The 14,020-nt window shown below is 39.4% G+C and overlaps 1 protein-coding gene across 2 annotated transcripts in view; it reads left to right on the top strand.

Annotated features, from left to right (window-relative positions):
- The window catches only part of LOC134348396 (disco-interacting protein 2 homolog A-like), a 296,806-nt gene that overhangs the window by 207,641 nt on the left and 75,145 nt on the right, over nt 1-14,020 (top strand). For both annotated transcript variants that reach the window (XM_063051696.1, XM_063051695.1), the window contains 4 exons: nt 3,519-3,621; nt 4,610-4,674; nt 6,967-7,060; nt 11,791-11,910. In XM_063051696.1, coding sequence (XP_062907766.1) covers nt 3,519-3,621; nt 4,610-4,674; nt 6,967-7,060; nt 11,791-11,910 — 382 coding nt within the window. The remainder of the gene's footprint in view (nt 1-3,518; nt 3,622-4,609; nt 4,675-6,966; nt 7,061-11,790; nt 11,911-14,020) is intronic.

Below are 14,020 nucleotides of genomic sequence, written 5' to 3'. Positions count from 1 at the left end.
TGACTGTGTTCTATCCCCCGCCATCCCCAATTCAGTCCCTTCCTACCTACATCCATGAAACTTCACTCACTTAGGATCTTTTCAATGATTTCAATAATTCACCGCTACTACCACCATTTCCAATGGGATCCCACTACCAAACACATCTTTCTCTCCCCCACACTTTGTTTTCCGCAGGGATTGCTCACTACACAACTCCTTGCCAATTCGTCCCTCCCCACTGATCTTCCTCTGGGTACATATCCTTGCAAGTGGAACAAGTGCTACACCTGCCCCTACACCACTTCCCTCACCACCATTCAGAGCCCCACACAGTCCTTCCAGGTGAGGCGACACTTCACCTTGTGAGTCTGTTGGGGTCATATACTGTGTTCGGTGCTCCCAGTGTTGCCTCCTGTATGTTGGTGAAACCCGGTGTAGATTGGGAGACCGCTTCGCCGAGCACCTACACACCGTCTGCCAGAAAAAGCAGGATCTCCCAGTGATCACCCATTTTAGTTCCATTTTCTGTTCCCTATCAGATATGCCAATCCATGGCCTCCTCTACTGCCACAATGAGGCCACACTCAGGTTGGAGGAACAACACCTTGTATTCCGTCTGGGTAGCCGCCAACCTGATGGCATGAACATCAATTTCTTGAACTTCCGGTAATGCCCCACCCTTCACCATTCACCGTTCACCATCCCCTTTTCCTTCTCTCACCCTAACTCCCCACCTGTCCATCGCCTCCCTCTGGTGCTCCTCCCACCTTTTCTTTCATCCATGGCTTTCAGTCCTCTCCTATCAGACTCCCCCTTCTCCAGCCCTGTATCTCTTTCACCAATCAACTTCCCAGCTCTTAACTTCATCTCTCTCCCTCCCTGTTTCACCTTTCACCTTGTGTTTCCCTCTCCAATCCTGTTGAAGGGTGTCGGCCTGAAATATCGACTGTTTTTTTTTCCATAGATGCTCCCTGGCCTGCTGAGTTCCTCCAGCACTTTGTGTGTATTGACAAGATTATTACTATTTTTTCTCTAACAAAATGGTCATAAATGGGTTTCAGTACAACTGCTTATGAAGGAGGGAGAAAATGTTTTCAATACAGATTTATTGCTGGTCCAAATTTGTGGCAAATTCAAGTGATTAGCCGGGAAAAATCTGTTCAAAGATGTCATCGAGGCTGCTGATTTGTATTGTTTATACTGTACATTTGGAAATTTGCACACCTTACTTTTGCTGGTGACAAAATTGGCAGGCTGGAGCACTCCTAAGGGCTGCCCTTGCAAATGTGAACTTGCTGAGAAGTCCTCACCACTGTTACAGTTGCATTCTAGCATTTTTCTGTTTTGGAGTCCAGTGGTTGAGCATCTACTTCACTTGTACTAGGAAATTTATCCAGATGGAACTCATGTTTGTGATGCTCCACCAGTCTAGAATTTTTGATTACTCTTTTTCTTTTTCAATATTTTTATTATTAATTTCTACATAAAGAATACAGAGAACAAGAAGTATATAAGTCAAATAAAAGATAAAATAATACCAATACATATTTGAATCACACTTGCAACCTCATTACTCTATATTCATGTAAATTAAATTAAATCATAATATTGAAATATGATTTTATTATTATACAGGAAAAAAAAATCTAAGCCCACTACCAAGATCGAAGCTGCTTGGTAAAGAAAGAAAGAAGGGGGAAAAAATCCTTATCGTATAGTGAAATATGTTAGTAGCCAACATCTGTACTTTAACAACAAATCAAAGATTTTGAAAATAGTTCAATGGTCCCCACAATGTGTGAAAGTCTTGGCTAGATTCAGAAATTGAACAACGGATCTTTTCTAAATTTAAACATGACATAACATCACGTAACCATTGAGCGTGAGTAGGCGGAACAATATCCTTCCATTTAAGCAAGAGCATCCTCCTAGCTGTAAGAGAAATAAAAGCCAAAATGTGCAAATCAGATGTCTCCAGATTAATTTATTTTTCTCCAACAATACCGAATAAAGCAGTCAAAGGGTTAGGCTTAAAATTTACTTCGAAAAGTACAGAGAAAGTTTGAAATACTTCCTTCCAGTATTTCCCAAGACTCGGACATGTCCAAAACATATGAATTAGTGAAGCTTCTCCTTATTACATCTGTCATAAAAGGGAGATATATCCGAATAAAAACGAGATAGCTTATCCTTGGTCATGTGGGCCCGATGGACCACTTTATAAATTGTAAGAGGGAGTGGCAGGCACACTCCCTCTTGGTTAACGATGAAGTGTTAACCAATTTAAAAATTTCATTCCAAGTTTCCTTAGAAATTGAAGTCTGTAAATCTTGTTCCCAAAGATTTTTAATTTTGTGTAAAGGAGCATTTCTCATTCCCAGCAACATACTGTAAATTTTAGATATTGAACCATTATAAAAAGGTTTCAAATTAAAAGTTACATCTAATAAGTTCTTATCGGGACTTTTAGGAACTGTATATAATTGAGATCGCAGAAAGTCTCTAATTTGTAGATATCGAGAAAAGTAGGTTTTTGGTAAGCTATACTTAGCTGACAGTTGTTCAAAGGAAAAGAGACCTCCTGCACACACAAATCCTGGAAGCATTTAATACTCAATCTATCCCATTCTTTAAAAACTAGATCTGTCATAGAGGTTTAAAATATTAATTAGAAAAAGTGGGACTAGAAAGAGAAAATCTCAATAAACTAAAATAATATATTTGTACCCAGATCCTCGAAGTATGTTTAACTACCAAATTGTCAGTTAGCTTACTTAAAGGTAAAGGAAGTGAGGATCCAAGAAGCGAAATGATAGAAAATTTATTAACAGATTTAGCTTTTAAAGAGACCCATACTGGACAGTCCTCACGGTTAATATAATATGACCAAAACACAAGTTTTCGTATATTGACTGCCCAGTAATAAATCCTAAAATTGGGTAAAGCTAAACCTCCATTTTTTTTTTTAGCTTTTTGAAGATGAACTTTATTTAATCGAGAATGTTTATTTTTCCATATATAAGAAGATAGAATAGAATCAAGAGAATCAAAAAAAGATTTAGGAATGAAAACGGGTAAGATCTGGAAAGGGTATATACATTTAGGTGAGATATTCATTTTAGTAGAATTAATTCGGCCAACCAACGATAACAAAAGGGGCGACCAGTTTGATAGTGCCCTGTTAACATAATTCAGTAGGGTAAGAAAATTTTCTTTAAGTAGGTGTTTATAATTCTTAGTAATTGTTACACCCAAATAGGTAAATTGATTTCTTACAGTTTTAAAAGGAAGGTTAGTATTAATTGAAACCTAATTATTCAAAGGAAAAAATTCACTCTTATGTAAATTCAATTTATATCCTGAAAATTGACTAAAACAGGGGAGCAAAGAAAGCACAGGAGGTAATGAAGTCTCAACAATAGATATAAAAAGCAATAGGTCATCAGCACAGAGCGAAACTTTGTGGGTAGTACCTCTTCTTACGATACCAGTGATTACTCTTAAATTAAATTTATTTTTCTTTACTCCTCCTCCAGTACAAGACAAGTAAAGAAGGAAGTTCAATGGGCATCACAGTATCTCAGACAGCAATGTTAGCACATTGCCATGTCCTTAGTCAAAGCTGTAGGTACAGTGAAGGTGAGTAAGACATGCTAAATGGGTATTTAGCTAAAAATATCTTTCCCCAACTTGTTGCTTGCTATCAAGATTTCCTTCTATTGTCATCTTCCAGTTAAGCAGTTTACACTCTTATCAATCAAGCCCACTGCTCTGACCAGAAGAGAAAGTTAAACAGTTCTATTGCTGTAATTTTAAAAGTGTTCCGTTGCAGGGTACTGTTCTGACATAATGGTAAACCATTATAATGAGTAATATGTTTTTCTGCAGGAGTGGCGTTCACTGGCATCTGGCCAAAACACCAATTCTTCATGTGTTAGTTTAGATTATTGCACTTTCACCTGTCGGATATCAAAACTTGACCTTTTTTTCCTTTCTTATTTTATTTTAAGATTTTGATGTCATTCCCGTTGGTTTCTTGGTAGAAATTTTATCATCCAGCTCAGAGCTGGAATCAGCAGGGTTCATGCTATATGATTCAGTGCTACTTCAGTTCATGATTTTGGCTAGTGAACCAACAAAGACCTAAAAAGTGGTTTAATGTGTCCCACTCTGATGTAGATTCTGCAGGGTACTTGAAGTAGGTTCTGATATCATGTTTACTTAAAGAGAGATTTTCTGGGATTGGTGGTTGATGCTTTCAGGTAGAGGAGAAAAAAACATAATTATTGAGCTGCACTATAATAAGTAAATTGGAACTTGTGATCTCCTAATTGCTGTGAATGAGTGGGTGGTAAAAATTTCTTTTTGGGGATATTGCACAAAAAGTATTAAAAGGAAGCTTTGAAGTTTAATTGATTGGCATATACTGAGCATTGTTGTAAAACATCACTTAATAAATATTGCAATAAAATACAACAAATTTACCAGAGTACTGTATTTAGTGAGCTTCAGTTAAGTTGGTCGTTGATGGTCTGCATGGCCTAAGTAGTCGGAAAGACCATTTCTATGCTGTATGTCCCTATGACTTTTAAGTTTAAATAGAACATATTCTCTATTTATATTGCAGGGGAGACATTAACAAATGTTTTGGATTTTAAAAGGGATGCTGGTCTGTGGCATGGCATTTTAACTGTAAGTATTGTTTCCCTGTTTGACTTTGAGAGGCATAGACAGTTTGCTTTTGCAATGCATAGTTAACGAGCATGCCTGTTCGCATTCTAAGCTGTATTGTTGTATTCCTGTATTGTTTCCTATCCACTCGCTAATCTTCACTGTGGTTTGAATCAATTGATTTAATTATTCTGAAAAAGATAGTTGAATTCAGATGGGTTATATAAATTAAGTTACTGTTATAAATATAGCTGTCAGTTAAACAAGCCACATTTAAGTCAAGCAAATATTACACACCATTTCCCATTAGTATTATCATCAATTAAGAAGTCACCACTAAGAATGCCAACTATTTTGAGAAGACGCAATTGTGTTGTAATTAGCTATTATACTTAATTGGCTGATACTTGACGTTGTTGGAGGGCTGTGTGCTTTTTGTAATTGTGATAAAGGGAAGCAGTAAATCCTTTAATAGATTTTAAAATTAGTTTCTTGTACACATGCAATATACTTTGGTGATATTTAAAAGCCTTACTAGCTACTGGTCACCTTGATTTAAATAATTCTTCCAGACTTCATGAGTTAAATTTACTGTCAAGGATTCATCTGTTGCCAACAGTTTGTAATTGAAGCGCTTTCTTCTGTTCTCATTACAACCATCCTACACATTTAGCAAACAAATCATGTCTAAAGCCATTCAGTTTTTTTTCCAAGTAAAGCTATCAAGTTGTTATCTGTTTATTCTGATATGGTACAGCTGAACTGTATTTTAATTTCTTAACCTCTCATGATTTAATTTTAAAAATGCCAGATTTATTCTCAGAAATCCTGGTCGCTTAACTGGAAATTGCTTCTTTTCAAGATAATTATTTTGATGATGCTCTAGTGTTGCTAAAAAGTCATGTTCAAGTAACGTTTTCTGTCGTGGTTAAGCCAGGAAGGGAGTAACTTCCAGGATGTTACTCCTTTTTCTTTGTGTTCCAAGAACACTTTCTCCTAGCACATTTAGCAATCTTTGTTTTTATTGGTAGTATTCTGTCTGGCACATTGCATAATTGGCTATATATTTGTTTCAGCTCCATCTTTTTATTGTATTACATCATATTTTGCTTTTTGCTATGTCTGACTTGTGTTGCTTCCAATTTGCTTCAGCATTTTGACACATATCCACAACTTTTGAGTGCATTGGATGATCACATTGTAGGAAATAATCAGATATCAGTTTATTTTCCCTCCATATTCGGAGGAACCTTTTAAATGTAGATTTTTTGCACATTTATGCTACCTACTTTGAGCATTGGTTGAGCCCATCCTTATGGGCTTGCAATTGGTAGATCTTTAGAATTCTAAATCAATTTGCTATTGCTTTTTCTCAGAGATTAGTGAATCTGGAATTCTCTGCGTTAGGAAGTAGCAGAGGCTACCCATTAAATATATTTAAGACACAGACTGATTTTAGTGTACTCGGGTAGTTAAGGGTCATAGGGGAAAAGGCAGGTAGGTGGAGCTGAGTCCATGGCCAGATCAACCATCATCTTACTGCTTGATAGAGCAGGTTTGATGAATCAGATGGTCTACTCTTGCTCCTTTTTTCTGTGTTCTTAGTTCATATGTCAGTTGTTAAAATAAAACTTGGTGTTGAGTGATGCGTGGCAGAGTTATTGTAAAGTTCAAATTCCATGGCCTTTGCTCCTTGGAGCAATTATTACTATCCCTCCATGATTTGTGTGTCAGTTGAAAAATATCTTTCTGATGTTTTTGATAGTGAAATGATTAGCCAGCTATTGGTAGACTGATGATTCTTATTGGCTTTCCCCAACTTGTTGCTTGTCTGTCAAGATTTCCTACTGTTGTCATCTTCTAGTTATGCTAATCACACTCTTGGCATTAGAATTCACTGCTCTGACCAAAGGAGAATGTTAAACAATTCTAACTGTGATCTTAAAGTTTTAAATTTCTTTACCAGGTATTGGTTCACATAATTATATGCCACTAAGGTTTACATAACCCAGAATCCATTTAAGTACCTTCCATCTGCATTATTCTAGCCATTTAACCTGATGCTGCAAGGGCCTGCTTGGTTTGGGATATCAGATTGCTAAACTGACTGTAGAAAGTTGATGAAGCTCTGAATTGCCATTGATAATTTTAAGTTGTATACATTATCGTTAGTATCCCATTTCACTGTAGTGACCCAAAGTAACGTTCTTTACCCTTGCCCACAAGGATAAGGGTAATTTTGTTGTCAGTTGATAACCTATGTGTAATTTGAGGTGTCATGCAAACCAATATTTTATATAATCTTGTTGACAGAGTGTCATGAACAGAATGCATGTCATCAACATTCCCTATGCTCTGATGAAAGTAAATCCTCTTTCTTGGATACAGAAGGTCTGTGCCTACAAAGGTAAGGTAATAGCAATATTGGAAAAAAAATAAGTAAATTCATTCAGATCAACACGTGTTCTGTTTTCCGTTGGTGATAGATTTTTTTTGTTTTCATAGATTCAAAATATTTAGCCCCTTATACATGTTGGCCCATGGCTTCTGTGTTTAGAATTCTGTCTGATGGAATTCTAAGTTCCAAGTTGCCCTCCTTCCTGTTTGGTTATTTCAACATGGAACGAGGTAATTGGCCTATCCAAGCCATGATGCATCCCTGCAGAAGAACAATCCAGTTGGTCACATTCCACCTTTAATTCCTCAGAGCCCTGCATCTTAATCTCTGTCTCACATGTCCATCAAACTCCCCTTTGATTCTTTTGACATATATGTACCCTAGGGGTAATTTACATTAGCACATACTTGGAATGAGGGTAAACCCATAGCTTGCCTCAGAGAGAACCTGCAAACTTCATGCAGGAGGGAACTGAGATCAGGATTGAACCTAAGTCACTGGAATTGAAATGGCAATACTCATTGCTGTGCCACTATGCACCCCAGCCTTGCTTCATGTATAGCTTTATACCTAAATTAACATGCGCTAATTTGCATTTATCTTGGAAGCAGGTTGGCCACATTGAGAAGTGAAGACAGAAGGAATCCCTGGCTTAATAATTAGAAGTATAAAGTACAAAAACAAAACTATATGTTCGGTGTTTACAAATATTTCTGAAGAGCTGTCCTGGGTCATTCTGTTTAATTCTGCATGCCACATCTTAGGCAGGATGTACAGGTCTGGTTCTGGGGCGGACTGGTATAGCTAGTTATTCTTTTCATAGAGAAACATTAATGCAAGTGTTCAAAATAAGTAAGCATTTTGAACAAATTTTGAGAAATTGTTTTGAGTGACAGAGTAGAGGTTTAGTAAAGGCCACAGATTTTGGAAACACAGAGTTGACGAAGTTATTTTTAATGTTGTAATTTTACATGATTTGCTGTATGTTGACTGAAAGGATTATGACTGCAGATTCAAATGTGCCACAAGGTGAAATTAGTTTAAGACTTGAAGGGAAAAAGAATGATAAGTCAATGGGAAAGGGGAGGGTAGTGGAGGTAACTGACATTTTCTTCTGACGGCCGGGAGTCAGAAATAGCCAATGATCTCTTCTAGTGTTGTAGTGTTCTGTGATTTTTACATGTGATATATCCCTCAACCTCTGTGTGTAGCAGTTTTACATTTTAACTGCTCTGGGGTAAAGAATTCACTCAAGCAATTCATGATAAATAAATCAATCTCCTATTGTCGGTATCTTTGAGTCTCCCTGCAATGAAAACATAATTTCTCCTCACAGAGAATGGTTAACAAACTAGATGAAATCAATGAGTGAATAAGTAAAGTTCTTCCATATCCTCAAAGACAAAATACAAACAAGGATCCTCTCATATCCCTTTTGCCAATCAACTGTTCAGCTCTTAGAACTATAGAACCATAGAAACTACAGCACAGAAACAGGCCCTTTGGCCCTTCTTGGCTGTGCCGAACCATTTTCTGCCTAGTCCCACTGACCTGCACACGGACCATATCCCTCCATACACCTCCCATCCATGTATCTGTCCAATTTATTCTTAAATGTTAAAAAAGAACCCGCATTTACCACCTCGTCTGGCAGCTCATTCCATACTCCCACCACTCTCTGTGTGAAGAAGCCCCCCCTAATGTTCCCTTTAAACTTTTCCCCCCTCACCCTTAACCCATGTCCTCTGGTTTTTTTCTCCCCTTGCCTCAGTGGAAAAAGCCTGCTTGCATTCACTCTATCTATACCCATCATAATTTTATATACCTCTATCAAATCTCCCCTCATTCTTCTACGCTCCAGGGAATAAAGTCCTAACCTATTCAACCTTTCTCTGTAACTGAGTTTCTCAAGTCCCGGCAACATCCTTGTAAACCTTCTCTGCACTCTTTCAACCTTATTTATATCCTTCCTGTAATTTGGTGACCAAAACTGAACACAATACTCCAGATTCGGCCTCACCCATGCCTTATACAACCTCATCATAACATTCCAGCTCTTATACTCAATACTTCGATTAATAAAGGCCAATGTACCAAAAGCTCTCTTTACGACCCTATCTACCTGTGACGACCCTTTTAGGGAATTTTGTATCTGTATTCCCAGCTCCCTCTGTTCCACTGCACTCCTCAGTGCCTTACCATTAACCCTGTATGTTCTATGTTGGTTTGTCCTTCCAATGTGCAGTACCTCACACTTGTCAGTATTAAACTCCATCTGCCATTTTTCAGCCCATTTTTCCAGCTGGTCCAAGTCCCTCTGCAGGCTCTGAAAACCTTCCTCACTGTCTACTACACCTCCAATCTTTGTATCATCAGCAAACTTGCTGATCCAATTTACCACATTATCATCCAGATCATTGATATAGAAGACAAATAACAATGGATCCAGCACTGATCCCTGTGGCACACCACTAGTCACAGGCCTCCACTCGGAGAAGCAATTCTGTACTACCACTCTTTGGCTTCTACCATTGAGCCAATGTCTAATCCAATTTACCACCTCTCCATGTATACCTAGCGACTGAATTTTCCTAACTAACCTCCCATGCGGGACCTTGTCAAAGGCCTTACTGAAGTCCATGTAGACAATATCCACTGCCTTCCCTTCATCCACTTTCCTGGTAACCTCCTCGAAAAACTCCAACAGATTGGTCAAACATGACCTACCACGCACAAAGCCATGTTGACTCCCCCTAATAAGCCCCTGTCTATCCAAATGCTTGTAGATTCTGTCTCTTAGTACTCCCTCCAATAAATTACCTACTACTGATGTTAAACTCACCGGCCTATAATTTCCCGGATTACTTTTCGATTCTTTTTTAAACAACAGAACAACATGAGCCACTCTCCAATCCTCTGGCACTTCACCTGTAGACAGCGACATTTTAAATATTTCTGCCAGAGCCCCCGCAATTTCAACACTAGTCTCCTTCAAGGTCCGAGGGAACACTCTGTCAGGTCCCGGGGATTTATCCACTTTAATTTTCATCAAGACAGCAAGCACCTCCTCCTTTTCAATCTGTACAGTTTCCATGGTCTCACTACTTGATTCCCTCAATTCCATAGATTTCATGCCAGCTTGCTTAGTAAATACAGACGCAAAAAACCTATTTAAGATCTCCCCCATTTCCTTTGGTTCCGCACAAAGCCGACCACTCTGATCTTCAAGAGGACCAATTTTATCCCTTACAATCCTTCTGCTCTTAATATACTTCTAAAAGCTCTTTGGATTATCCTTCACTTTGACTGCCAAGGCAACCTCATGTCTTCTTTTTGCCCTCCTGATTTCTTTCTTAAGTATTTTCTTGCACTTCTTATACTCCTCAAGCACCTGATTTACCCCCTGTTTCCTATACATTTCATTCAACTCCCTCTTCTTCTTTATCAGAGTTGCAATATCCCTTGAGAACCAAGGTTCCTTATTCCTATTCAATTTGCCTTTAATCCTGACAGGAACATACAAACTCTGCACTCTCAAAATTTCCCCTTTGAAGGCTTCTCACCTACCAATCACACCTTTGCCAGAGAACAACCTGTCCCAATCCACGCTTTTTAGATCCTTTCTCATTTGTTCAAATTTGGCCTTCTTCCAGTTCAGAACCTCAACCCTAGGACCAGATCTATCCTTGTCCATGATCAAATTGAAACTAATGGTGTTATGATCACTGGAACCAAAGTACTCCCCTACACAGACTTCTGTCACTTGCCCTAATTCGTTTCCTAACAGGAGATCCAATATTGCATCCCCTCTAGTTGGTCCCTCTATATACTGATTTTAGCTCCATCCCTCCCCCTCCTGTCTTCTCCTATCATTTTGGATCTCCCCTCCCCCTCCCACTTTCAAATCTCTTACTAGCTCTTCTTTCAGTTAGTCCTGACGAAGGGTCTCGGCCCGAAATGTCGATTGTACCTCTTCTAGAGATGCTACCTGGCTTGCTGCGTTCACCAGCAACTTTTATGTGTGTTGATACAAATAAGGATGTAATTTCTTATTGCTACTTAGTTGATTTGGAAATCTTTTAAAGATGAATAAAAATTCTTGTGTTTCAGGCCTAATTGTACAAACTGTGATCTTGATGCATGTTTTCTGCCCAGAAAGTTTAGGCATTCTAAACCTTGTTCACCCATCATGATTTTTATGTTCTTGTAACATTGAATCTCACACTTTGTCTTCTTAACTTTCTCAGCTGTTCTGCATTGTCAGCTACTTGTCGTGCAATATGATTTTGGGTATTTTCAGCAAGTTCTTCTGGGCATAGGAATTTAGTTTTCTGTATATATGTGCCAAGGATTAAATTTTCAGAGGGGAGAAAAAATTACGACATTAAATTTGATGATTGGATTTGAAATGATAAAAGCAATGTGAATATTTTTGCATCGTTCACTTTGCAACCTACATTCATTGTTATCGATAAAATGTCCAGGGGTTCCCATTGTGACAGTCAAAATGAATTTTCACCTGCAATGTATTAGAATTAGTGCTGCCAGCATTGTGCAAGGATTAGGAAGGCCTAGTTATATATTTTTTTGTGTTGCACTTTAACAGTGCTTCTTATAAACATAGCTAGGGTATGATTGTTGACAATTTTCTAACCTATTTAAGTAATCCAATTTTCTAAAATCTTATTTTAAGGAGTAGTTAAGAAGAGTGCAAAGTAAACCACTTTGTTTCCTTGCAGCTCACGTTGCTGTGGTGAAGTCTCGGGACATGCATTGGGCTCTCTTAGCTCAGCGAGATCAGAGGGATGTAAGCCTCAGCTCACTGCGAATGTTGATTGTAGCAGATGGTGCAAACCCATGTAAGTATGCAGATGACCATCCCTTGTCCCTAAATTTGATCTTTCAGATATTTCTGTCTCTATCTCTGGAGACAGCTTATCTACTGATGTCTACTATAAACCTACTGACTCTCACAGCTATCTGGACTATTCCTCTTCTCACCCTGTCTCTTGCAAAAATGCCATCCCCTTCTCGTAATTCTTCCGTCTCCGCCGCATCTGCTCTCAGGATGAGGCTTTTCATTCCAGGACGAAGGAGATGTCCTCTTTTTTTTTAAAGAAAGAGGCTTCCCTTCCTCCACCATCAACTCTGCTCTCAAACGCATCTCCCCCATTTCACGCACATCTGCTCTCACTCCATCCTCCTGCCACCCCACTAGGAATCGGGTTCCCCTGGTCCTCACCTACTACCCCGCCAGCCTCCGGGTCCAACATATTATTCTCCGTAACTTCCGCCACCTCCAACAGGATCCCACCACTAAGCACATCTTTGCCTACCCCCCCCGCCCGCTTTCCGCAGGGATCGCTCCATATGCGACTCCCGTGTCCATTTTTCTCCCCCATCCCTCCCCACTGATCTCCCTCCTGGCACTTATCCTTGTAAGCGGAACAAGTGCTACACATGCCCTTACACCTCCTCCCCCTACCACCATTCGGGGCCCCAGACAATCCTTCCAGGTGAGAAGATATTTCACCTGTGAGTCAACTGGAGTGATATACTGCGTCTGGTGCTCCCGATGTGGCCTTCTATATATTGGCAAGACCCAACACAGACTGGGTGATCGTTTTGCTGAACACCTACGCTCTGTCCGCCAGAGAAAGCAGGATCTCCCAGTGGCCACACATTTTAATTCCTCATCCCATTCCAATTCTGATATGTCTATCCACGGCCTCCTCTGCTGTAAAGATGAAGCCACACTCAGGTTGGAGGAACAACACCTTATATTCTGTCTGGGTAGCCTCCAACCTGATGGCATGAACATTAACTTCTCTAACTTCCGCTAATGCCCCACCTCCCCCTCGTACCCCATCCGTTATTTATTTATATTCACACATTCTTTCTCTCTCTCTCCTTTTTCTCCCTCTGCCCCTCACTTTTCCTTCTCCCTGGGCCTCCTTTCCCACGATCCTCTTATATCCCTTTTGCCAATCACTGTCCAGCTCTTGGCTCCATCCCTCCCCCTCCTGTCTTCTCCTATCATTTTGGATCTCTCCCTCCGCCTCCCACTTGCAAATCTCTTACTAGCTCTTCCTTCAGTTAGTCCTGACGAAGGGTCTCGGTCTGAAACGTCGACTGTACCTCTTCCTAGAGATGCTGCCTGGCCTGCTGCGTTCACCAGCAACTTTGATGTGTGTTACTTGAATTTCCAGCATCTGCAGGATTCCTCGTGTTTGCCTTGTCCCTAATATCTGGTTTTTAGCTGACCATCGTCACATTCATTTTGCTATCCAGTCTTCCAACGTCATTTTCTTCTGCCCCCAACTTTAAAGAAAAAAGCAAATCTTATTTCACATTACTCCAGTTATAAATACTTCAGCCACTCTCCATTTCTGGTAAAGTGGAATCCATCTTAACCAAGCGCTAGAGATGCAGATTTATAAATCTGGTCATCCAACTCTGATCTGAATGGATAATACTGAATTTTGGCATCTTGCTAATCTTTGCCAAGGCCACCAGTGGAAAGGAAAATCCCTCAGATTTTCCTCTATAACAAATAGTTTTAAATGCTATCCATTATTCTTAACCCTCATGTTACACCATTCCAGAGATCTGTGAGACCTTATTGCTGCTGATATTGGTTCATTTATCCACTTTTTTTCTTCATGCTCTTCCTTCCAGTGTCTTATTCTGAGATCTTTGTTTAGCCTTTTTTCCCCGCCTCTTCTGCCCTCTCAAAACTTACCGTGTTCACAAGTTTTGTATCGAGCTCTTTTAACCTGCATTTAATGTAGGTGGTGAACAGCCATCCGGCATTGTAAATGATTCCCTCCTTAGGTAGAAATTACAACCTGATTTTGAACTTCCCTTGTGAATGTGCCTGTTATATATTCCCTTCCATAAACTTAAGGATAATTTCAAACTCTCCTGATGTCTTAACCCACATAAAGTTCTATCCACATCTGTCTTAGC

The sequence above is a fragment of the Mobula hypostoma genome, chromosome 6 (genome assembly GCF_963921235.1).
Source record: "Mobula hypostoma chromosome 6, sMobHyp1.1, whole genome shotgun sequence".
In the NCBI taxonomy this organism is placed as follows: domain Eukaryota; kingdom Metazoa; phylum Chordata; class Chondrichthyes; order Myliobatiformes; family Myliobatidae; genus Mobula; species Mobula hypostoma.
Note: the sequence above shows the minus strand (reverse complement) of the source record. Positions and strands in the feature narration are given on the sequence as shown.